Here is a 24,709-nt window from a genome sequence, read left to right on the forward strand (position 1 = left end):
ATTGAAACTAAAATGGAGTGCATGACTCATCCTTATCTCAGGATGGAAATACAGTTATAAAAATAATAAAGAAAATCTAAGCTATGAAGATCAGAATATTAACAGGAACAATAACATATATAACACCATAGTAAATACCAATGCATTTATCACATAATAAGGACAATTCAAAAAAATCCAACATATCCAATACACTGACTAGCAAAAGGGTAACAATGTTTTGAACTTTTGACTTTCAGGCTCCATGTCTCACCATCCACTACTGCTTCGAAAGTGAGATTACCATAATTTTACAATCATCTTGGCTATCTTATGCATAAATTTCACTTGCAACTACGGTATTTAGCTTATGATTAGTTATGCAGATTTTGCCATGTCACTGCATTGTTAACTTTTTGCTCCTAAAAATCTAAATTTTAATTTTTCTTATTTTGTAAATCCACCTTTGGCTTTTAACACTGTCTAAATCCTTTTGGGCATGCTCTTGATCAGATTCAAGCATGTCTCGACCGAAATCTGATCCCATGTCTCTTCTACACTTTCCCAAAGTTGGTTCATACTGGTCAACTCACTTGGATATGAATACAGTTTTTTCTTCAACTCTACACACAAGTGTTCAATTGGGTTAAGGTCTGTGGACTGTGGGGGCCAATCCAGCACCTCTACTTCATTGTCATTGAACTATTTCTTCACCAATCTCAACATATGCTTCTGGTCGATGTCCTGCTGGAACACTAGGTTGTCATTATCATACTCATAGTACTTGAGTGTACGAAGTAACTCGTCTTGCAGTATACTCACATATAGCTCAGCATTGAGACCACCATCGATCCTGGTCAAGTATCCAACAATTTTGGCTGTGATACAACCCCATATCATCAGGTTTCCTTCACCGAACTTGACAGTTCCTTCAATTTCTCGATCCGTTCGCCCCTTTTTCCCCTTGTTTCTTCCAGACCCATTTGCTCCCATCAGAGTCTAGTCTATTGACTTTCGTCTCATTTTGCAAACTTGATCCAATGCTTCTTATTTTTATATTGAAGTCGAGGCTTATTCACCTTTTTTCGGGCCACCAATCCAGACTTGTGTAATGTGCATCACACATGAACGTCTGTGATCTCACTATTATGAAGCATAAGAGCCACCTCCACTGTCGTTTTTGTCGCCCCAGAATTGATAGATCTTGTGATGAATTGACTTGTTGACTCCAATATTTTGCCTGGATGTTCACCTCTTGGCTTTTGAATGGATGGATCGACTTCATTTCGTATTCTTCCAACTGTCATGGCACTCACAGTTTGGCAATTTTCTTGGCTGAGAGACCCCTATCGATGAGCTGGATGATGCTGTTTCTCTTTTCTTGGGAAATCTTCTTCATGTCTGCTTCTCGATTCGAACCAGTGACCTAGGGAATGTGAGAGCAGGTTGTAATTTGTAGTGTACAGGAAGAAAAAGATTTTTCCACTACCAGGAGAAAAACAGTAACAATGCAGTGACATGACAAGAATCTGCATAACTAATCGTATGCTAAATAGTTGCAAGTCAAATTTATGTCTGCGATAACCAAGATGATTGTCTATAAAATGATGGTATTCTCACATTCGAAGCTGTATTGGATGGTGAGATATGGAGCCTGAAAGTCAAAAGTTCAAAACATTGTTACCCTTTTGCTCGTCACTGTATATTTAAAGGGATATTCCCATTTCAAGGATCCTATCCCAATATGTAGTAGGTGTAATAATATGAATATAAGCAAATACCTCCAATTAGAAATGTAGTTCAGTTTTTATGATTCGCTATATCTCTTTCCTCATGTGCAGGCATTGCAGGACCTTAGGTATCCATGGATACGACCACTGATATAGTGACAGTTAGCTAGTTGCTAGTGGTCATAACCATGGATACCTAAGGTCCTGCAATGCCTGCATATTAGTAAAGAGACATAGCGAATCAGAAAAACTATACTACATTTCTAATTGGAGGTGTTTGCTAATACTATTATTATTATTATTATACCTACTACATATTGGGATAGGATCTTAGAGGTGGGAATACCCCTTTAAGGATCATTTCTTTACTTCTTCACTCCTTTTTTAGCTTACCTGTTTTAGAATACAAAATAGACGAAATTATAAAAAAGGTATTAACAACATTTGTGAAAAAAATATGGAGGACAAACAAACAGTGAGGCACAGCTGATGACATCTCAGTGGTCTGTAAATCCACATAAGGCCTCATTCAGACATCTGTGATTTTTAGCACACATAAAAAAACAGACCATTATTCATCACTGCTTTGGATGTGATTTCCATTAGTGATTGGTCAGTGTGTCATTTATTACCATCAGGGTTTCACCAGTAATTTTCATTTTCCCACAGAACATCAGACTAAAGTCGGCCAGATCCGCCAATATTGGAGGGATTGGCCCACATTCTAATGTGTATGGGGGCCTCCTGACTCTCCCCTGACAGATAATACTGGGGAAGATAATGATTGGTAGTTTGAGTTTTAACAACTGACTCTTTTGTTATTCAGGAAATAAGACTCTGCCAAAGTTGTTTGTCAGCATCTTTCATTGCTCTTCGCTGAACCAAGCATTTATGTTTATGGGGGACAAGCAAGAGATAGCTGATGGCCATATAAGCCCTCGACCATCAGCAATCTTATATGTGTGGCCAGCTTTACAATCTACTAAACTGAAGCAAAACTGAAGAAATGGGCCTCAACATATGTTAATATAAGTGCAATGTGTAGGTGCAAATCCACATTGTGGCCATTAAACAGATAAAATCTAAGATAAAAAAAATTAGCAAATACCCTGTAGTAAATAAATAGTAATAGTACATGTACATAACATAGGGCACTTAGCTGACACCATTTTGATCAAAAAAGTATAAAAGCCTTTTCACTGCGACAAAGTGTACCCAATCAGGATGGTCCTAACTCTTGTAGTTCACCTCACTATGTGTCAGTAGACGTCAAACTAGATGGGGGCAGAGCAGGACCCAGAACTAACTGTTCAGACACTGCATGTGGAAAGCTATATAGAAAAATGCCCAGCCTAAAAAGAAGAGCTAAGTATGTACAAAGTGCAAAAATACTAAAGCAAAACCGAAGAAATCAGCCGGAACTGCACGGTATTTGCTCATTTTGTTTATTATATTTGGTCATTCATTATTTTTTTACTATGCTTACTTATATAGCGCCATTAATTCAACCGCCAAAAGCATTACTTGGAGAACATGAGAGGCTGGAGTATCATACATTCAATAATAGAATTATGAATGTTCGATTATTATGAAGACATATGTCAGTAAACCTGTTTATTCACTTTACAGACAGTCCGGTTGACATGTGTAGCCATTGGTTTACACTTGTGCAGCTGTCATTGCGTTAATCCATGAAATTGGCCCATACTAAATACAATGTGGTTTCTGTGCCTGAAATGAGCTTTGAAAGAAATTACACATTGGAGGATTTATGGGACATTTAGCAGAAGGAGACATGAAGTATCCAGTATGCTGACAGATACACAGACACCCACAAATGAGTCACAAGTTAACACAAGTTAACAAGCTTCATGTAACCACATCACAGACCACTATGTACAGACCCTGTCCATGAACAAAAAGCAGCTTCAGACTGGTGAACGTTTAGGTAGAAGGGATCTACTCATACTTAAAGGGAACTAGTGTTGAGCGAGCACTAAAATGCTCGGGTGCTCGTTGCTCGAGCCGAGCTCACCGTGATACTCGGGTGCTCGACCCTAGCAACAAGCCCAATGTTAGTCTATGGGAGACCCGAGCAGTTTTGCGGCGGCACCCCCGGCAGTCTTTTAAAAGCCTAACAAGTGCCCAAAACGATAGTGACAGTGCTCAAATGACATGGGGACAGCATGGGGATCGCCCCAGGAAGCATTTCTGACCCCCAGGTCAATGCTGTCAACAACATGGTCAGAGGCATTAAGCCACTTTTACGGGCTCACAATAAAACGTTCAAAAACGAAACTGAAACTGCCTTCCTGTGAAATATGTTAAGGAACATCCTTTCCAGGGTAAAGACTTGTGTATAAGGTAAAATAAATAACCAAAAACAAAAATACTCCTCCATACCTTGGGCTATGTTCACAAGTAGCATTTTTTATGCGTTTTTGCACTTTTGTATTGCTTTCAACCGTGACAAATGCATTCACAGGGAAATGTCATTTTAACATTTTACAACCTTATCTGGCCATGTGCTGTGTGGCACATGCATACATGGGAATAGCATGGGGAAGACCCCTGGAAGCATCTCTGACACCCAGGTCACTGCCTAAAAGTGTGCCCATCAGAAGTGATCCTTGCCGCATCAGAAGATGCAGACTTGCAACTATCCCCGTGCAAGTCCTTGTCCCAGGGCAGTGTTCAATTGTACCTACCTCATTCCTTGCAATGCAAGCGCAAGTATGCAGCCTGACACCCACCCACCCCCAGGCTGCAATACCATACTGCTTGATTGCACTTGAAATTGGGCCTTTTAGGCATGTGGAGGCGGAATCTGGCCACCACGTCATGTCTGCGTCGGCGGCCTGGTATCCATACTTGGTCCCGAGCCGCCCCGCGGCTGGGTGCCCACACACGGTCCCCATCCGCCCCTATTTGGCCCGGTGCACCTTATACACAAGCGCGCATACCAAAACATTACCTGTGCCCTCCCCAGTGCATTTAGTGGGAAAGACAGCCTAACCACAAACACGTGGACAAGTGAATGTGGCCAGGGATGGTCCATCTCACTGACGCCTTCACACTGGGTTAATATTGTGGAAGCCAGGACACAGTTGGACACTGGGATGCAACACGTCCTCCAGACATAGAGGATTGAGGGTCCTGGGTCAATCAGGCTTCAACACAAAGTTCAGAAAGTAGACAGCAGCAGTGGTCGGCCTCCTACACAATGAGTAAATTATTCATGATCATGAGGCCATCCTACTCCTTAGCTTTCTGTTCCTTGGAATGCAAGTGCATGTATGTAGGAGCGGCTAGGCCTGAGGTGGTCAGCGTTTTGGCGCATATCCTACCTCCTCCGAGGAATGCTGGATGTTTTCCTGCTACTATCCCAGTTCTATGTCTCCCGTTAAAACAAAGCTTCAGGTGATGAATGATGGATGAGGTGGTGGCAAAGGAGAAAGAGCAGGAGGAACAGGGACCATTCACATCAATATCAGGCCAGTCAACCACACATGTCTTGTAGGATATGTTTCTGTACCAAAAGGAGCAGTTCGGCTACACAGTTATAGGGCATACAGTGAGTGCAATGCCTACCTAAAATTTTGAGGCACTCCAATGCCCCTTGGAAGTGACATGGAGATCAGAGGGCCTTAACTAAACCGTTTTTTCCATTTATAGCAACTGGGCCTCCTGTACACTGTTGGCCTAAGCAGTGAATGGAAGTCTTTCCAAAAATTATGAGGAACTGCAATGCCCCTTGAAACAGACGTGGATTACAGCGTACTAAAAACCTTCTACCCATTATTGTGGAGTGGGTCTCCCTTAGTGTTCGTCTATGCATTGAAAAGCAAAAGCTGACTAAAATTAGGAGGAAATGCAATGCCCATTGGAAGAGTCGTGGAGGTTAGAGGTAATTAAAAACAACATTTCAATGCCCCTTGGAAGAGCTGTAGAGTTCAGAGTGGTTTAACAAGACGGGTTTAATGCCCCTTGGAAGAGACGTGGAGGTCACAGTAGATTAACAAGACAGTTTTAATGCCCCTTGGAAGAGACGTGGACGTCACAGTGGCATAACAAGACGGTTTTAATGCCCCTTGGAAGAGACGTGGAGTTCAGAGTGGTTTAACAAGACGGTTTTAATGCCCCTTGGAAGAGATGTGGAGGTCACAGTAGCTTAACAAGACGGTTTTAATGCCCCTTGGAAGAGACATGGAGGTCCCAGTGGAATAAAAAGACAATATCAATGCCCCTTGGAAGAGTGGTGGAGGTTACAGTGAAATAAAAAGACAATATCAATGCCCCTTGGAAGAGTGGTGGAGGTTACAGTGGAATAAAAAGACAATATCAATGCCCCTTGGAAGAGTGGTGGAGGTCGCAGTGGAATAAAAAGACAATATCAATGCCCCTTGGAAGAGACGTGGAGGTCACAGAAGCTTAACAAGACGATTTTAATGCCCCTTGGAAGAGACGTGGAGTTCAGAGTGGTTTAACAAGACGGTTTTAATGCCCCTTGGAAGAGACATGGAGGTCACAGTAGCTTAACGAGACGGTTTTAATGCCCCTTGGAAGAGACGTGGAGTTCAGAGTGGTTTAACAAGATGGTTTTAATGCCCCTTGGAAGAGACGTGGAGGTCACAGTAGCTTAACAAGATGGTTTTAATGCCCCTTGGAAGAGACGTGGAGTTCGGAGTGGTTTAACAAGGCGGTTTTAATGCCCCTTGGAAGAGACGTGGAGGTCACAGTAGCTTAACAAGACGGTTTTAATGCCCCTTGGAAGAGACGTGGAGCTCAGAGTGGTTTAACAAGACGGTTTTAATGCCCCTTGGAAGAGACGTGGAGGTCAGAGTGGTTTAACAAGACGGTTTTAATGCCCCTTGGAAGAGACATGGAGGTCCCAGTGGAATAAAAAGACAATATCAATGCCCCTTGGAAGAGTGGTGGAGGTTACAGTGGAATAAAAAGACAATATCAATGCCCCTTGGAAGAGTGGTGGAGGTTACAGTGGAATAAAAAGACAATATCAATGACCCTTGGCAGAGACGTGGAGGTCACAGTAGCTTAACAAGACGATTTTAATGCCCCTTACAAGAGCCATGCAGTACAGCATATTAAAAACATTATTCCCATTATTGTGGAGTGGGTCTCCCATAGTCTTTGCCTATGCCTTCCAAGCAAAAGCTGCCAAAAATTAGGACGGAGGAACTTGCTATGCTGGCAACACGGACCACGGCCACCCTGGTGGTATAGTGGTGGTGGGGGCTGCGGATAAGGAGAAGAGCAAAAAACAGACAAAAAGAGGGAGCGTATACCCATGTTTGGGTGTGAAGCGGTGCATGGGAATACACCTCCCGAAATAACACAGTGGATTTGACTTTATGTTACTCTGCTGTCATTTGGTGGTGATGAGAAGTCTGGCCCAATCCAGCCCTTGTTCATTTTGATAAGGGTCAGCTTGTCAGCATTGTCAGTTGACAGGTGAGTGCGCTTTTCAGTTATAATTCCCCCAGCAGCACTAAAAACACGCTCCGATAACACGCTAGCGGCAGGGCAGGCCAGAACCTCCAAGGCGTACAGAGCGAGTTCATTCCAAGTGTCCAGCTTGGATACCCAATAATTAAAAGGCACAGAGGAATCACGGAGGACGCTGGTACAGTCGGCAAGGTACTCCCTCACCATCTTTTGAAACTTTCCACTCCTTATGAGAGTACTCCGCGCCTCAGGGCCTATAAGCTGGGCAGGTCTCAGAAAACTGTCCCAGAATGTTGACAGTGTTCCCCTGCCTCTGCTGCATTGGAGTTGTGTCTCTCTCGCCTGTATGCCTTGGTTGGGCAACGAACTGTGACCTCTGCCGCTAGCGTGTTCAGATGGGAATTTTTTTAACAGTTCTGCAGCAAGGGCCTTCTGGTACTGCCCTATTTTTGTAGACCTCTCCACCTCAGGAATAAGAGACTGAAAGTTCTCCTTGTAGCAGGTGGTCTAAAAGTGTCACCAACCAGTATTGACTGTCACCCAACATTTTGACAACGCGAGGGTCACGGTTAAGGCAGCGTAACATAAAGTCAGCCATGCGTGCCAGACTGGTAACGGGCAAAACTTCCGTGTCCTCACCAAGATGACGACTGACCATGCTCTCCTCCTCCTCCTCTTCCTCCCCCCTGTCCTCAGGCTACCCACGCTGAACCGACGGTATGACAGTTGTACAGGTACTACCGACTACAGCGCATGATACCAGCTCCTGTTCTTCCTCCTCCTCTCCCTCATTGTCCCCCAATGCACGTTGGGATGAGATGAGGCTGGGCTGTGTGTAATCGCCCGCTACGGCTTCTTGATCCATCTCATCATACTCTGGCTGCAATGCCTCTTTAATTCTCTACAGAGAGCATTGCAAAAGACAGACAAGTGGGATGCTGACTCTAATGATGGCATCATCGCCACTCACCATCTTGGTGGATTCCTCAAAGTTTGTCAGGATGGTACATATGTCAGACATCCAGGTCCACTCCTGAGGTGGAGTCTGACCTGAATATGGACGGCCTTGTTGCAGCTGGTACTCCACAACTGCTCTCTTCTGCTCACAAATCCTTTGCAACATGTGGAGGGTAGAGTTCCAACGTGTGGGGACATCACACACCAGTTAGTGTGCTGGAAGCTGCAAACGCTGCTGCAACACAGCAAGGGCGGCGGAAGCTGTAGCCGACTTCCGAAAATGAGCTGAGAGGCGGCGTACTTTGACGAGCAGATCTGGCAACTCGGGGTACGATTTAAGAAACCGCTGAACCACGAGGTTAAGCACATGAGCCAGGCATGGTACGTGTGTGATCTCGCCTCGCCTCAGAGCCACCACCAGGTTACGGCCATTGTCACACACAACCATGCCTGGATGTAGGTTCAGCGGTCTCAGCCACAGATCTGCCTGCTCTTTTACAGCTGTCCACAACTCACAAGCAGTGTGAGGTTTATCACCTAAGCTTATGAGTTTCAGCACAGCCTGTTGCCGCTTGGTTGAGGCAGTACTGCTGTGGTTCCAGCTTGTAACTGATGTGGTGATATCTGAGATGGAGGCTGAACATGAGGAGGAGGAGGAGGATGATGCGCAGGAGCTGTACACTGTGGCGGGAACTCTGACTGACATAGGGCCCGCAATCCTCGGTGTAGGGAAGATGTGTTCTGTTCCAACGTCCGACTGGGTCCCAGCTTCCACTATGTTTACCCAGTGTGCCGTCAGGGAGATGTACCGTCCCTGGCCACAAGCACTTGTCCACGTGTCCGTTGTCAGGTGGACTCTCCCAGTAACTGCGTTGTTGAGGGCACGGCAGATGTTTTGGGACACGTGCTTGTGTAGTGCGGGGATGGCACACCGGGCAAAATAGTGTCGGCTGGGGATCGAGTACTGAGGGACGGCCACCGCCATAAGGTTGCGGAAGGATTCCGTCTCCACCAGCCTAAAAGGCAGCATTTCCAACGCAAGCAGTCGTGAAATGTGCGAATTTAGGACTGTGGCCTGTAAGATAAGATAAGATAAGATAAGATAAGATATACTTTATTTATCCCGGAGGAAATTGCAGTATCACAGCAGCAGAACACAGATCTTGAACATGACACATATGATAACATAACATTTGGAATGCTTTAGACATTGCTTTTCAGACATTTGTTAAACACCCCCATAGCTGTTGGAACAAACGATCTCCTGTATTTCTCCTTTTTACACCTTAGTTGTATTAGGCGATTGCTGAATGTGCTCTTCTGTTTCGCAAACAGTTCATAAAGCGGGTGTGTGTTGTTGCCCATTATAGCTCTGCACTTCTTCTTAATCCTATCCTCTACCACCTCTTCAAAAGTCCCAAGCTGTAGGCCCACCGTCGCGCTAGCCTTCTTGATAAGTTTGTTGAGCTTGTTGGCGTCAGCAACACGCACACTGTTACCCCAGCAAATTATTGCCGCAAAGGTGGCACTAGCCACAATGGATTGGTAGAACACCTCAAGCATTTTGCCACACACATTAAACGACCTTAACTTCCTTAGGAAGTACAATCTACTCATCCCCTTCTTGTAGACCTTCTCCATGTGGCACTTCCAGTCTAGCTTGCTATCCAGGTAAACCCCCAAATATTTGAAACTGTCCACCATCTCCACATCCTGACCGTCAATGGTAACAGGTAGGCATACCTTCTTGCACCTTCCATAGCTCATCACCAACTCCCTGGTTTTCTTAACATTTAGTTCTAGATGGTTAGCCTGGCACCATACTACAAAGTCCGCAACCACCCTTCTATATTCCTCTTCATCCTGGTCCTTCCCAATACCGCCAACTATCACAGAGTCATCCGAGTACTTCTGGAGGTGACAACGGTCTGATTTATACTGAAAGTCAGCTGTGTACAATGTAAAGAGGAATGGCGACAGCACTGTTCCCTGCGGGGCTCCGACACTACTCAGTACACTATCTGATGTAGCCGTCCCCCACCTAACAAACTGTGGCCTATCCGACAGGTAGTCAATTATCCAATTCACAAGTCCCTCATCCACCGCCATTTTAATCAACTTTCGACGCAGTAAGAGTGGCTGTAATGTGTTGAACGCACTAGAGAAATCAAAGAACAAAGCACGCACTGTGGTTCCATCATTGCCCAAAAAGGAATGTACTGTTTGTAGCAGATACGCTACAGCATCGTCCACCCACAGTCCCTGCCGGTACGCAAACTGAAGAGCATCAGTATGCGCCATCACCCTCGGACACAAGTGAGCAAGTACTATTCTCTCCAAGGACTTCATTGCATGCGATGTTAAGGCTACCGGTCTATAGTCCCCCGGGGAAGCCGGGAAGGTAGTCTTGGGAACCGGCACCAGGCAGGAAGTCTTCCATAGCACTGGTACTCTCTTTGATTGTAAGCTCTGGTTAAAGAGATGCTGGAAGACAGTACACAACTCATTTGCACACACTCTGAGGACACGTGGACTGAGACCGTCAGGCCCTGCTGCTTTGCCAATTGCCAGCTTACTAAACTGGTCCCTCATGTCATTTTTGGAGACCGAGAAATGATCTATTTCACCCCCTGTTAATTTAGCTAGTTGTTCCCCGGCCTCTTCCCCCTTCCCTGCTGCTACCGCACCTTTATTGCTGAATCTATTGAAGAACTCATTCATTTCATTAGCCATTCTAAGTCCACCACCCCCCTGCTCCGACCTTGCCTTAAACCCAGTCACTAGCTTCATTCCAGCCCACACCTCTCTGGAGCTTTTTTGTGCAAATTGATTTTCTAATTTAACTCTGAATGCCTCACGGGCAATCTTAATTTTCCCCTTTAGGTCTCGCTATATAATTTTCAATGCCTCCTTGTCCTTCCTTTTAAAAGCCAGTTTTTTCATGTTTAGTAAATGTTTCAACTCTTTTGTAATCCATGGCTTATTGTTTGCATAACACCGAATCTCTTGAACAGGTACTACAATGTCCATACAGAAGTTGATGTAATCAGTAACTCTGCCAGTAACTCTGTAGGGCATTGGCTGCGAATTTGCGCTTTCGTTCAAAGGTCTAGGATATGGACAATTGAACGCTGCGGTGGGACGTGGACATCGACGTTGATGCTGTTTCTTGAGAAACTGCCATAACAAGTGAAGACTGAGAGGAGGGGGCAGTATGGACAGGGGATTGCCTTGCACGCACAACAGGGGGTTCTCTTACACGCACAACAGCGGAAGAAGCAGTGGTGACCCCCGCTGACACTGGTCGTGGACCCTGGGGTTTGCCCCACAAAGTCGGGTGCTTTGCTGACATGTGCCTGATCATGCTGGTGGTGGTCAGGCTGGTAGTTTTGTCACCCCTGTTGATGCTGGCCTGGCAGGTGGTACAAATGGCCTTTTTGGGGTTATCAGCAGAGTCTTTAAAAAAATTCCAGACTCTGGAAGACCTACCGGTTGTACTGGCAACGTCCCTCGTGTTGGTGTTACGCGGAACGGTTGCCCGCCTTCTGTCTGCGGCTACCACACTGCTTCTTCCTGCCTGTTGGGGTACTCTGCCTCCCTCCCCCTGTGTGCTGCTGGCCTCGCTCTGCGTGTCCTCCTGCCACATTGGGTCAGTTACTAGATCATCCACCACCTCCTCCTCTTCCACTTCCACACCACGGTCCTCCTCCTCACTTCGTGGCAATTGTGTCTCATCATCGTCCACCTCTTGTGACAAATTGCCAGTGTCACCTTCCTGTGGCCGTGGCTGTTTAAATATTTGGCCATCGCTACACGGGATCTCCTCTTCCACCACTTCAAGCGGAGCAGGCAAGGGGCCCAAATATGGAAATGGACCAGTGAACAGCTCTTCAGAGTGTCCAACTGTGGGATCAGTTGCTGTCTGACGACACTTGGCATGGTGGGAGGAAGGAGCCTCAGAGTGAGGAGGAGTATGCAATCGAGACTCATGGCTACTAACACTTGACCGTGTGGAAGACAAACCAGAGGTGGTGGTGCCCAGGTGAGTGGAAGTATTATCTGCTATCCAATTAATAACCTGTTCACTCTGATCAGCTTGCAATAGTGGTGCTGTTGTGGGCTTCCCTAGTAATTCGGTCAAGAACTGGGAGTGAGAAGATGTGGCTGTTGGTTGTGGCACACTTTCACCTTGGCCACGGCCCCGTCCTCTACACGCACCATCACCAGAATGTCCAGTTCCACGTCCCTTGCCACGTGCCTTGCCCATTGTAAATGAAGTAAAATAGCTTACACTCGCACTATCAATGGCAAAAGGGTAATAAAAAGGAGATTTGAACCGTGGAAGAGGAAAACTACAGTTCTAGTTATCTGGCCTACACCAGACTCTTTTAAACAGATATATTTGTGTCTGAACAGTCAGTGAAACACTCAAAATGTTTTTTTTTATGCAAAAAGGTGGATTACACCCAGATTTGAACCGTGGAAGAGGAAAACCGCAGTTCTAGTTATCTGGCCTACACCAGAATCTTTTAACCCTAGAACGCATGACCATAAAAATCTACACTTTCACATACCTGGGGCCTTTTAGGCCCGTGTGCAAATAACATGGAATAACTCAAACAAAAATGACAAACAACTATATACCTGACGAATACCTACAGTTTCAAAATTCTAACTAAAGTAATCTTGCAGAAAATAGAAAACAATTAACAGGGCAGGCCGGCGAGGCCCCAGGTATGCGTTCTAGGGTTAAACAGATATATTTGTGTCTGAACAGTCAGCGAGACACTCAAAATGTTTTTTATGCAAAAAGGCAAAAAAGTGGATAATACAGAGATGTGATCCGTGGAAGAGGAAAACCACAGTTCTAGTTATCTGGCCTACACCAGACTCTTTTAAACAGATATATTTGTGTGTGAACAGTCAGCGAGACACTCAAAATGTTTTTTTTTATGCAAAAAGGTGAATTACACCCAGATTTGAACCGTGGAAGAAGAAAACCAAAGCTCTAGTTATCTGGCCTATACCAGACTTTTTTAAACCAGTATATTTGTATCTGAACAGTCAGCGAGACACTCAAAATGTTTTTTTTTATTGAAAAAAGGCAAAAAAGTGGATAATACAGAGATTTGAACCGTGGAAGAGGAAAACCACAGTTCTAATTATCTGGCCTACACCAGAATCATTTAAACAGATATATTTGTGCCTGAACAGTCAGCGAGACACTGAAACTGTTTTATTTTATGCAAAAAGGTGGATTACCCTGATTTGAACCGTGGAAGAGGAAAACCACAGTTCTAGTTATCTGGCCTACACCAGAATCTTTTAAACAGATATATTTGTGTCTGAACAGTCAACGAGACACTGAAACTGTTTTATTTTATGCAAAAAGGTGGATTACCCTGATTTGAATCGTGGAAGAGGAAAACCACAGTTCTAGTTTTCTGGCCTACACCAGAATCTTTTAAACAGATATATTTGTGCCTGAACAGTCAGCGAGACACTGAAACTGTTTTATTTTATGCAAAAAGGTGGATTACCCTGATTTGAACCGTGGAAGAGGAAAACCACAGTTCTAGTTATCTGGCCTACACCAGAATCTTTTAAACAGATATATTTGTGTCTGAACAGTCAACGAGACACTTAAAATGTTTTTTTTATGGAAAAAAAGGCAAAAAAGTGGATAATACAGAGATTTGAACCGTGGAACTGCAAAACCACAATTCTAGTTATCTGGCCTACACCAGACTCTTTTAAACAGATATATTTGTGTCTGAACACTCACAGACACACTCAATTTCTTTTTTGGGGAGGAAAAATACCAAAAGGTTAATAAGACGGGTATTTGTACAGTCTGACTGAGGAAAAAATAAAAAAAGAGGATTTAGATGAAAAAAATTATTTTTCCTGGCCCCTGAGACCTGGGGCTAAGTCTAGCAATTTGAAAAGCAGCACACAGGACGGTAATGCAGTATTTGTTGGCATAACCACTGCATCTCCTATACAGCCTGCCTGCCTGCCTGATATCTGGGATGGATATTAGTCCTGAGAAGGACTGTTTGTTTGATTTTTCAGGCTTTAAAGACCCTACACTACCTATTTCGCAGTATAAATCTCTCCCTAGCTCAGCAGCACTCTCCCTACACCGTCTGATCTGGAGCGACTGTGTCCAAGATGGCGGCGCCCGGTTTTAAATACTCGAGGTGACGCTATGCGGCCAACCAATCACTGTAATGCCCACAACCATCATGGCTGTGACTGGCTGGCAATCCCTGCATGTTCCTTGGCTCTGTAAAGAGCGCCAAACATGCAGGGCGGAGACCCGAGCTCCCGCCCGAGTAACCCGGAAATGCTCGGTGCTCGCCGAACATCCCGAGTAGTGAGATGCTCGGGCGAGTACCGAGCAGTGACGAGCATGCTCGCTCAACACTAAAGGGAACCTGTCACCAGGTTTGCCCCATATGAGATAAAGCCACCACCTTTCAGCTCTGATATACAGTATTCTACAATGCTGTATATAAGCCCCCCGATCCGGCCTGCAACAAAAGAAAAACTCCTTTTATTATACTCACCTGCTGGGCCGTCCGATCCGATGGGCATCGCTGGTCTTGGTCCGGTGCTTCCTTTCTTCTTGTGATTCCGTCCTCCTTCTTCCTATGTGATCCACACAATGTCCCCAGCCTCGCGCTCCTGCGCAGGCATACTTCTCTGACCTGACTAGGGCAGAGTAAAGTACTGCAGTGTACATGCGCTGGAGCTCTCTGACCTTTCACAGCACATGCGCACTGCAGTACTTTGCTCTGTCCTAGTCAAGGCGGAGAAGTACGCCTGCGCAGGAGCACGAGGTCAGGGTCATTGTGTGGGTGACGTAGGGACGCGTCATCCACGTGAAGGAAGAAGGAGGCGGCATCAAAAGAAGAAAGGAAAGCGCTGGACCAAGACCAGCGATGCCCCTCTGACCGAACCGCCCAGCAGGTGAGTAAAGTAAAAGGTGTTTTCTTTTCTTGCAAGCCGGATCAGGGGCTTATACTCAGCATATTGGTATGTTGTATATCAGGGCCGAAAGGTGGTGGTCTTACCTCATATGGTAAAAACCAGGTGACAGGTTCCCTTTAAATAGTTACTTAGGTAAAAAAAACTCATATGTTGTTCGAATTCATCATTTATTGCTCAAATATATAATTTATGGCTAAATATTCTTAGCTGTTAATATTGTGCTTTTTTGAAGTCATATGCCAGTTTATTTTTGCATTGACCACTCATATAGATGTGAATGAGATTGATCAAGTTACGTCATTGTTAAGTCACAACATCATTTATAAAAAAGTATGTATTATGACTAATAAATATGAATCTACAATTTTTCCAACAGGCTATGTAAATTTCCGTCAGCAATACCCCGAGCTTTTTGAAAACCTTACACCGGAGGCTGTTAGGAGCACCATAGAGGCTGGTTATCCTGGGATCTTAACCAGCAGAGACAAGAATGGCAGAGTGATTCTACTTTTTAATATTGAGAACTGGGACTACGAGGAGATCACATTTGATGAGGTTTGTGGGGCTCCCTTGTGTCAGTGCTCTCTTGTGGACTATGAATGTGCCATGAAGACCAGCTGCATTGTTATGGTGCATATGCTGAACGTGTATGGAGAATATTCCATTGATTGCTATGGTGCATATAAGCTACTAACATTGTGTTTCAGATCCTCCGTGCATACTGCATTATCCTAGAAAACCTTTTAGAGAATGAGGAGACCCAGATTAATGGCTTCTGCATTATCGAAAACTTCAAAGGATTTACAATGCAACAGGCATCCGGCATTAAACCTTATGAACTGAAAAAAATGGTTGACATGTTACAGGTAATATAAATATAGAAAATGTGTTAAACCATTTTTTAATGTAGATATAATATAAACCACTTTCCAAATTGAAGCCCACCTTGTGGTTGCTGTTCTATTGCCTATAATTGGAATATTCCTGGAATATAAAATTATAGAATTAGTCTAAAAAGTTTTCTTCCTCCTAATGGATATCTACTACCCCAGGGAGGGAGGCGACTCTTCACCAAGAGCAGTCCAGCTTTACATTTTGCAATCATGTCCCTCTTGGATGTTATTGACGTCATCCAGACTCAACGTGTCTTCTCTCCTGTGCCTCAAATCTTATGCGTATGTAAGACCACCTGCCTCCCTCAGCATGTGCAGTGCACCGGTGACAGCTTCAATGTACATGCTCAAAAAAGAAGGTAGTCTTACATGGGATTTCAAGCACAGAAGAAAAGACGCAGAGAGTAAGGAGGACATCAATCTAAGGGGCATGATTGTATTTAATGCTGGACTGCCCTGGATGAAGCGACACCCCCTTCCCAGACTGGTGAGGCTAATTTGCATATGCCAAGGATGGCATTAAAAGGTTATTTTTGCTATACTAAAGGGTATCTGTCAGTAAGATCAACCCTCCAAAGCCGTCTATATGGGTACAAAGGTCATAGGAAGCTGAATAAAATGATAGCTTGATATCTGCGATCTGTCTTATCCTAGAGAAATCCATGTTTATCTTATATGTAAATGAGCTGTTCCCGGCTATGGGCGGACACTGATCTGCATGAGAATCTCCCTCCAGAGATTATTATACATGAAGGGTGAGTTCCCAGTGTGATGTGTAATGGTTACCAGTGTTCCCAGTGTGATGTGTAATGGTTACCAGTGTTCCCAGTGTGATGTGTGATGGCCGCTCTCTGCTCTCCTGATCTCACTGCAGAGCTGTGTGTGATTATACCTGACACATCTGCAGGTTCCTCTCAGCTTCAGCTTCTATTTCACAGTCAGACAGGGTTGCAATACAGCAGAGCTGTGAGAGCTGCAGCAAAATGTTTTGTAAGAAGTTACATGTTAGTTACATGTCTCACACTGGTAACGCCCCTTTCATTTAAAATAATATCTGGAGGCAGATTCTCCTGCAGATCAGTGTCCGGCCCATAGCCTGGAACAGCTCATTACATATAAGAAAAATGTGGATTTCTCTAGAATAAAAGATGAGATCGTAGCTATCAAAGTATAATTTGTATTTATCTTTCTATTACCTACATGCCCATATAGACAGCTTAGGAGGGTTGATCTTACTGACAGATTTCCTTTAAGTACTATTTTAGAGGTATCAGGGGCCTTATTGGGGAGCTGGATTATCTTCTAAATGGTACTGGGGAGTGGTTTATGAGGCCTGGGGGCCCTTTAAAAGTAAGCCTTGGGACAGCACCACAAGTGATTTATGTAACAGGTAGTGGCATATTTTTTTCTTTGTAATGAACATCTGTTTGGGATGAATTAGATAATTTTATTTTGTATTTTGCCTTTATTTTTTTCTTTGTATTTTAACTTTAGGATTCTTTTCCAGCAAGATTTAAGGCTGTTCACTTCATACACCAACCATGGTACTTCACCACCACTTACAATGTTGTAAAGCCATTTCTAAAGAGCAAGCTACTAGAAAGGGTGAGTTTTGCATTATACAGACAGGGCTGGCGTTAGGGGATTGAAGACTGGACAATTGCCCAGAGCCCCCACTTCCTTGGGGGCTCCCTGCATCCACAGCAGGAGCTTCACTGATGATAGCATTATCAGTGAAGCTTCCGATGTGGAGACTGGTTCAGGACCTTTGGTGACATTATGATCATGTGACGGTGATGTCACCACAGGCCCTGAACCCTGTGGGGGTCAGAAGGACTGAAGAAAAGATGGATTGGCGGTAAGTCCAAGTGTGTATCTGTGTGCCTCTCTCTCTCTCTCTCTCTGTCTCTCTGTGTATGTGGGTGTCTCTGTGTGTGGTTGAGCCTATGATATATGGGCGCCTGGTAGGTCCTCTCTGCTGCCCATACAGATGGATACCTGTGGATGGATGTTCTTCAATTACTAAACTTAAACCCTTCACGACCTTTCACTTCATATGTTGTGTCCCTGTATTTGATGCGGGCTTACACGCCGAGCCCACATCTTTCTCCCACACATGATGACTGATTTAATCAGCCATCATGTGCCGCTAACAGCCGAGGGTGGAGTGGAGTGATACCCGCAGCTGTTAACCTGTTAAATGCCGCTGTCAATCTCTGAAAGCGGCATTTAACACATGCCGGCAGGGGGAACGTCATTCCACCCGCCCATCAGCGCGCCTGCGACGTGATCGTGGGGCGCCAATGGGTCGCCATGATAGTGGGGGTTCAGCTGAAGACCCCTGTGCATGTCATTATGATACTCCTGTGAAAGCTGGCGTTTAGCTGGCGTTCATAGGAGATTGCGATGTTTGCTATACATCGCAGTGCTGATGCTGCTACACTGCTATGTATAGCACAAGCGATCAGATGATCGTAGCTTCAAGTTCCCTAAGAGGACTATTAAATACAGTAAAAAATGAGAAGAAAAAAAAGATTTAAAAAATATTAAAAAAAACAAAAAAGTTCAAATCACCCCCCTTTTGCCTCATTAAAAGAAAAAAAAATACAGATATTTGGTATCACTGCGTTCAGTAATGTGCAATCTATGAAAATATTAACTAAATTAATCGGATTGGTAAACGGCGTAACAAGAAAAAAAAGAGAAAACAGAATTACTTTTTTTGGCCACCGCAACATTGCAATAAAATGCAATAAAAGCCAATCAAAACATTGTATGTACCCCATAATGGTATCAGTAAAAACGTCAGCTCAGGGCACAAAAACAAGCCCCCACACAGCCCCATATCCAGATAAATGAAAACATTACGGGTCTCTGAAAATGGCGACAAAAGCAACATTTTTTTATTTTATTTTACAAAATTCTGAATTACTGAAACTTAATTAAAAAAAAAACTATATGTTTAATATCTGCATAATTGTACACACCTGGACAATCATATGGCCCAGCCAGTTTTGCCATATAGTGAACATGGTAAATAAAAAAATAAAAAAATTGTAGAATTGGACTTTTTTTGAAATTTTACTACACTTGGAATTTTTTTCCCGTTTTCCAGTACACTATTTGGTAAAATAAAAGGTGGCATTCAAAAGTACAACTTGTCCCGCAAAAAACAAGCTCTCATATGGCTATGTGGATTGAAAAATAAAGTTATGGCCCTTGGAAGAAAAGGAGGAAAAAAACAAAAACTAAAAAAAAAAATGGAAAATCACCTGGAGGTGAAGGGATTGAAATCCTTGTTATAGCCATGTAATAGCAGCATGAGCACACCCTGCAGGCTTCATTTTTCAGATGTTCATGATGTGTTTAGTAACAAACTAAAAAAATAATCACATCTATAAAATGTCACTAGGGTCAGGGTACCTCCTTAATTCCTAAATATGTTGACCGTTATCAGACAGAACTTACAAGGCATTAAGTTCAACATTTCCACTAGTGACCACTAGTGTTGAGCGAGTAGATTTCATTAACCCTTTCGGTGAGCATGCTCGGGTATTTTGGCGTGCTCGGCATTTCTTTTACGGTCACCGCAGCTGCAATTGTCACGGCTGTTAGACAGCTGTGCCACATACAGAGATTGGCTGTTTGACAGGCAATCTCTGCATGTGTCACAGGTGTCTAACAGCCGTGACACTTACAGCCGCTGCGACAGTAAAAGAAATGCCGAGCGTGCTCTCCGAAAGGGTTAATGAAATCTACTCGCTCAACACTAGTGACCACCCTAGTGACCCTATAACAACACAAGATAGATAGTGTTGTCACCTGTTTAATCCAATTTATAATCATAATATGTTGATGTAGAAGAAGGCAAAACACCCAAGAGACAGTTCCTTATTGCCTCACAATAGGGGTAAAAAATCCTCCAAAATCTAAATATAGCAATCAGAATAAATCCCAAGATCAACAACCCATCCCCAGAAATCTACAAACCATATTTTTTCAAGAAAGGAATTTAGACCTCTCTTGAACTCTTCCAACAAACTATCCATCCTGTGGCAGAGCTTATAGCTAAACAATTACAATTAAAGAAAAAAAAAAAGTTTATGCAAATTACAGTAATAAAACAAATAGAAAAATGTAAATTAGTCACGTAATGTTGATTTGAGTCTTCCTCCCATCTATACTCAGTATTTTATGAAGTACAGTACCTGAGCTCACTTTCCTATTAATGTGCCATCAAATAGTCTTTAGACTCCAGAAAAACAATAACCATTGCTGCTCACTCCAGAAATGGCAGCAGTAGTTGACAAAACTACTCTTCTTAGTTGATGCTCTGCATTTTTGGCTACAGTAACAGAGCTGATGTCTCTACTACATGTGCCACTCACTCTTTATATTATGGAATTTTGTGCTCTGCCTTCCTTCTGTGTTCGAATAGAAGTATTTTTTTAAGGGTAACTTGTAAGGTCCCAAAAACTTTCAAAGGTGCCATCATTACAATATAGATCCTTTTTCTTGGAGACTAAACATATTCTTGATACCTCAAAAAGTGTTATAATTTGTGCAAAAACACCATATGCTGATTATCTGTCACTAGTCTGTGAGCTTCACCATGAACCTGGCCTCGGTCAATGTAATTGCTTTTCGTCCTACCCCCGGGTGCGGTTGGTGTCCTACTCACTTGCTACATCATCCTGGCACGACTTGAAATCTTGCCAGGCCTGCTTCCTCCCTGAGCTTGTGCCATGAAGTTTAGTGTACTTTCCCTCCTGGGCATGCTCATTGTGCTGATAAAGCTCTGCCAGGATGTCGTGGCAAGACAGGAGGACGTCTACTGTGCCTGAGGCATGCCCACTCCCCTTCCTCCGGAATTGCATAATTTGCGTATAATGAACAACCGCAATCAGCTGCAGTCATAATACACGTGATCACTGATTACGGAGTCACCGCCCGGTAATTTAGACGCTGGTGATTCTTGGGTTTTATAACAAGCAGCACTGAACTTGTCCTTTGGCACTCGGCCTAAAAGTGCCCATACACCTTAGATAATTTTCGGCCAAATGACCAAACTCCCACATACACTTAAACCCTTGGCTGAGACTTTGGAATGGGGAGAGCTGAGAAAGCCTTTGTCAGACTCTTTAGGAACTTTTTTTCTCCCGTTTTAAAACACTAAGATGATTTATTTTTGGAATAACATCTAACCAGGTTTTTGTACACGGGGAGGACCTGGAGACTTTCTATAAGGAAATTGATGCTGACATCCTGCCGGCTGACTTTGGAGGAAGCTTGCCAAAATACGACGGACGAATAATTGCCGAGAAGCTTTTTGGGAATAGAAGTGAAGCTGAGGATACTGCTCTTTAGAGAAATGTATACATTTTACTATATGTATGTAAAAGTCAGTAAAAATGCTGAAAATGTATTACAACTCCTAGCTATGGTAGAGATAATAAATCTTAATTAAACACTACATTATATATTATATCCATTACTAAACATTTTAGGGTTGTTAGAATTTTTATAGGAATTATTTAATCATTATAGAGTTATTTCAGCGACAACTATGTGTGGCGTATCTGTGCTATCCACAATTGGCAGAGCAAGTATCCATGTCTCTAAGGTTACGTTCCCACAATGAGCTTTTGTTGAGTTTTTGATGTTGCACAATTTCTGCACCTAGTATTTAATTTCAGTTACTTGCGTTTCTTATTGTGTTTGTGTGCATTTTTTTTTAACATGCGTTTTTATCATGGTTTTGACACTGCGGTTTTTGTCTCTTGCTGGTGTGTCATGCTTTAAATAAAGTTGCTTTGTTTTTGATACTCTCTGGTATTTGGTTTTGACAAAACTTTGACATACTTAGGTGCGGATTACATGCATTTTTTATGCGTTTCCACTGTGGAAATGCACTAAAAACACACGTGCGTTTATGACCTGCGGAATTTCTGCGCCTAATGTAAGTCTAAGGAGAAAATCTGCATGTAAAACTCAAGAGAAACTGATACGCTGCGGATTTGAAACATGCACTGCAGATCAGTTTATGCTGCATTAAAAAGAAGCGCATGGGCAGGAGATTTGTATAAATCCTATCCACTTTGCTAGAACTGTAAGGCTATGTTCACACATGTTGGGTTTTTCAGCATTTTTTGCTGCAGATTTTTATGCAAATTTTCAACTGCGTTTTGCAGTACCAGCAAAGTCTATGAGAAACTAGAATTCTCTGTTCACACGTCATGGTTTTTTTGTTGTTGCGTATTTTGTGCCTTGGTTGGGTTTTTGGAAAGTAGGGCATGTGACTTCTTTCAGCATTTTTTCAGAGTTTTGTCACCCATAGGAAGTAATGGGTGGTGAAAAAAACGCTGAAAAAATGCATAAAAAAGCACCAAAATTTGCATCAGCGTTTTTTCAGCATTTTTGATGGCAAAATAGAATGGGGTTCTTTTTTTCACAGAACTTTATGTATATGCATAAATAGAGACAGAAGGACAGTGAAAAAAACGCCGCAAAACCTGCGTTTTTGACGCAGCTTATTTCCTGCCAGAGAAATCTGTTTTGCTGCAGATTTGTGATGCTGAAAAACCCAACATGTGTGAACATAGCCTAAGACACTGTGTTTTTGATGCAGCAAAAATACACAGAGTCAAAATGCACCAAAAGCTCATCGTAGGAACGTAGCCTAATACTTCCATAGACTACTAGAGGAACTGCCACATGTTCGATGTATTCTTCGTCCTTCTGCCCATTTTCAATGGGGAGAAGGATCCCGCGTGCTGCCAATCAAGCATTCATAACCCCATGGATCAGACTTTTAAAACCAATCTGGTAGAATGTGAAATACCCATTTAAAGCTCAAAATGGTGTCTAGTTGCATTTATACAGAAATCCAGCGACTTCCAATATTTGATATATAATGCCATGAGAACATGATTTCACAGCGAAAGCTCCTATTACATTCTGATATATCACTGAGAACATATCAGTCGTAGATATGGATGTGTCCCTCATGATTACTAGAAGGCTGGGCCTTGGACGTCTCCAGACCCAGCTCAAAACATGGACATATTAGAAGATATGTAAAAGTCAACTTGTAGATTGCTAGGAATATAAGCCACATGGGGGTGTTATTTACAAGTCATTTTTTACTTTTCATCACCCTTTGTGTATTACATCTAATGTTTATCTAGAAAAAAAGAACAGTATGAAAGATGTAGCAAGATAAAAAACATAGAGAAAGAAAACAAATGCAGAAAGGGCCGATTTATAAAAATTGTCTAAAAGAAAAATTGTCTTTGTTGCCAATTGCAACCAATCACAGCACAGTTTTCAATTTACCAGAGCAGTCTAAGAAATGAAAGCTGAATTCTGATTGGTTGCTATGGGCAGCAAGAACAGTGTTTCTTTTAGTCAGTTTTAAGTCCATTGCCATAGTTGTATATGACCAAGGGTGTAATTTGGCTGCTGGGACATGCGCCAGGGGGGCTATAGGGTGGTGGAAGGGGTAATGGGTGTCAACAAGCCACAGCGCCATGAAAGTTTTAGATGTGAAAACTGTATCTTTGCCCCTAGTCAGTAAAAGCCTAGCTAAGGCTATGGTCACACATTCAGTATTTGGTCAGTTTTTTACCACAGTATTTATAAGAAAAAAGGAACAATCAGAGGAAACGTATAATAGAAACACGTCACCACTTCTGTATTTATCACCCACTCCTGGTTTTGGGTTACTGAGGTAAAATACTGACTAAATACTGAACGTGTGACTGTGGCCTAAGGCTGCGATCCTGACAACTATCACTTGTGGATGAAACAGCCGATTTAATGAGCTCCGGCCTCTTCTTCATATCAAAGTCTTGTGAACGGGTTTATTGCCCGCATGGGACTGCAGATGAATCACTTGGCTTTGTGAAATGAGTGGGGCTATAAGGGACAGGTTTGTAGGGTTCAACACTCATCTGTTTCACATAAAGGAGAGACCTAGCAGCTGTGACACATAATGATCTCAATCTCCTGGCCGAGCTTGTAGTCGCAATGCCTTCCAGGCACATCCATACTGCAGCAGATAGTAGATTCTGGTTCTCATGTATAGTACCGATGTAATTAACGGTGATAGTAAGCGCCGGGTGTTTCTTAAGATGGATGATAAAATTTGTATAGAATGATCCTGGCCGATCAGGTGATTGTTCTGCAGAATACATAGTCAAGTGCTTCCATCAGCCTTCATTACAAGTATGTGCCTGATATTCATGATCATTAGCTTTACCATGATGGTGCATTCCAACTCTGAAATTGTAACTCAACAATTAGATATTTGTAGAGAGGTCCAGGATGAGGATAATGGACACAATTTTCCATAGACTCCTCAGTATGTTTTGTATGGGCTTCTTCTTGAATAAAGTCTTTCAAGTACTGTGTGTACTGTGTTTTTCTGTTTTTTATTTTTTATTTTCCCCAAAATATGAAGCAGTGTGGACAGTCTTATGCATATCACACATAACAATGATTGACCAAAGATGTTTGATGGAATAAGCCACTTAGTACATAGCCGTCAGACATGGGGAAATTTTAATACACGTTAATCATAGGAAACATAACGGCCAGATTATAGGGACACAAGCCCCAAGATTTCCATGACCCACAAAGTGTGACACTACTAGTAAAGGCCCATGAAAAACATTTATTAACAATTAA

At 43.1% G+C, this 24,709-nt stretch overlaps 1 protein-coding gene across 2 annotated transcripts in view; it reads left to right on the forward strand.

The window, feature by feature from the left end:
* RLBP1 (retinaldehyde binding protein 1) overlaps window positions 1-24,427 on the forward strand; it is a 95,755-nt gene extending 71,328 nt beyond the window's left edge. For both annotated transcript variants that reach the window (XM_073653263.1, XM_073653262.1), the window contains exons 5-8: window positions 15,505-15,683; window positions 15,836-15,994; window positions 17,516-17,626; window positions 21,230-24,427. In XM_073653263.1, coding sequence (XP_073509364.1) covers window positions 15,505-15,683; window positions 15,836-15,994; window positions 17,516-17,626; window positions 21,230-21,388 — 608 coding nt within the window. In that variant the 3' untranslated portion in view covers window positions 21,389-24,427. The remainder of the gene's footprint in view (window positions 1-15,504; window positions 15,684-15,835; window positions 15,995-17,515; window positions 17,627-21,229) is intronic.
* The last annotated feature ends 282 nt before the right edge of the window (window positions 24,428-24,709 follow it).

This window comes from Phyllobates terribilis, unplaced genomic scaffold (genome assembly GCF_046119375.1).
Source record: "Phyllobates terribilis strain yellow unplaced genomic scaffold, ASM4611937v1 Scaffold_11__3_contigs__length_659146591, whole genome shotgun sequence".
Taxonomy (NCBI): Eukaryota; Metazoa; Chordata; class Amphibia; order Anura; family Dendrobatidae; genus Phyllobates; species Phyllobates terribilis.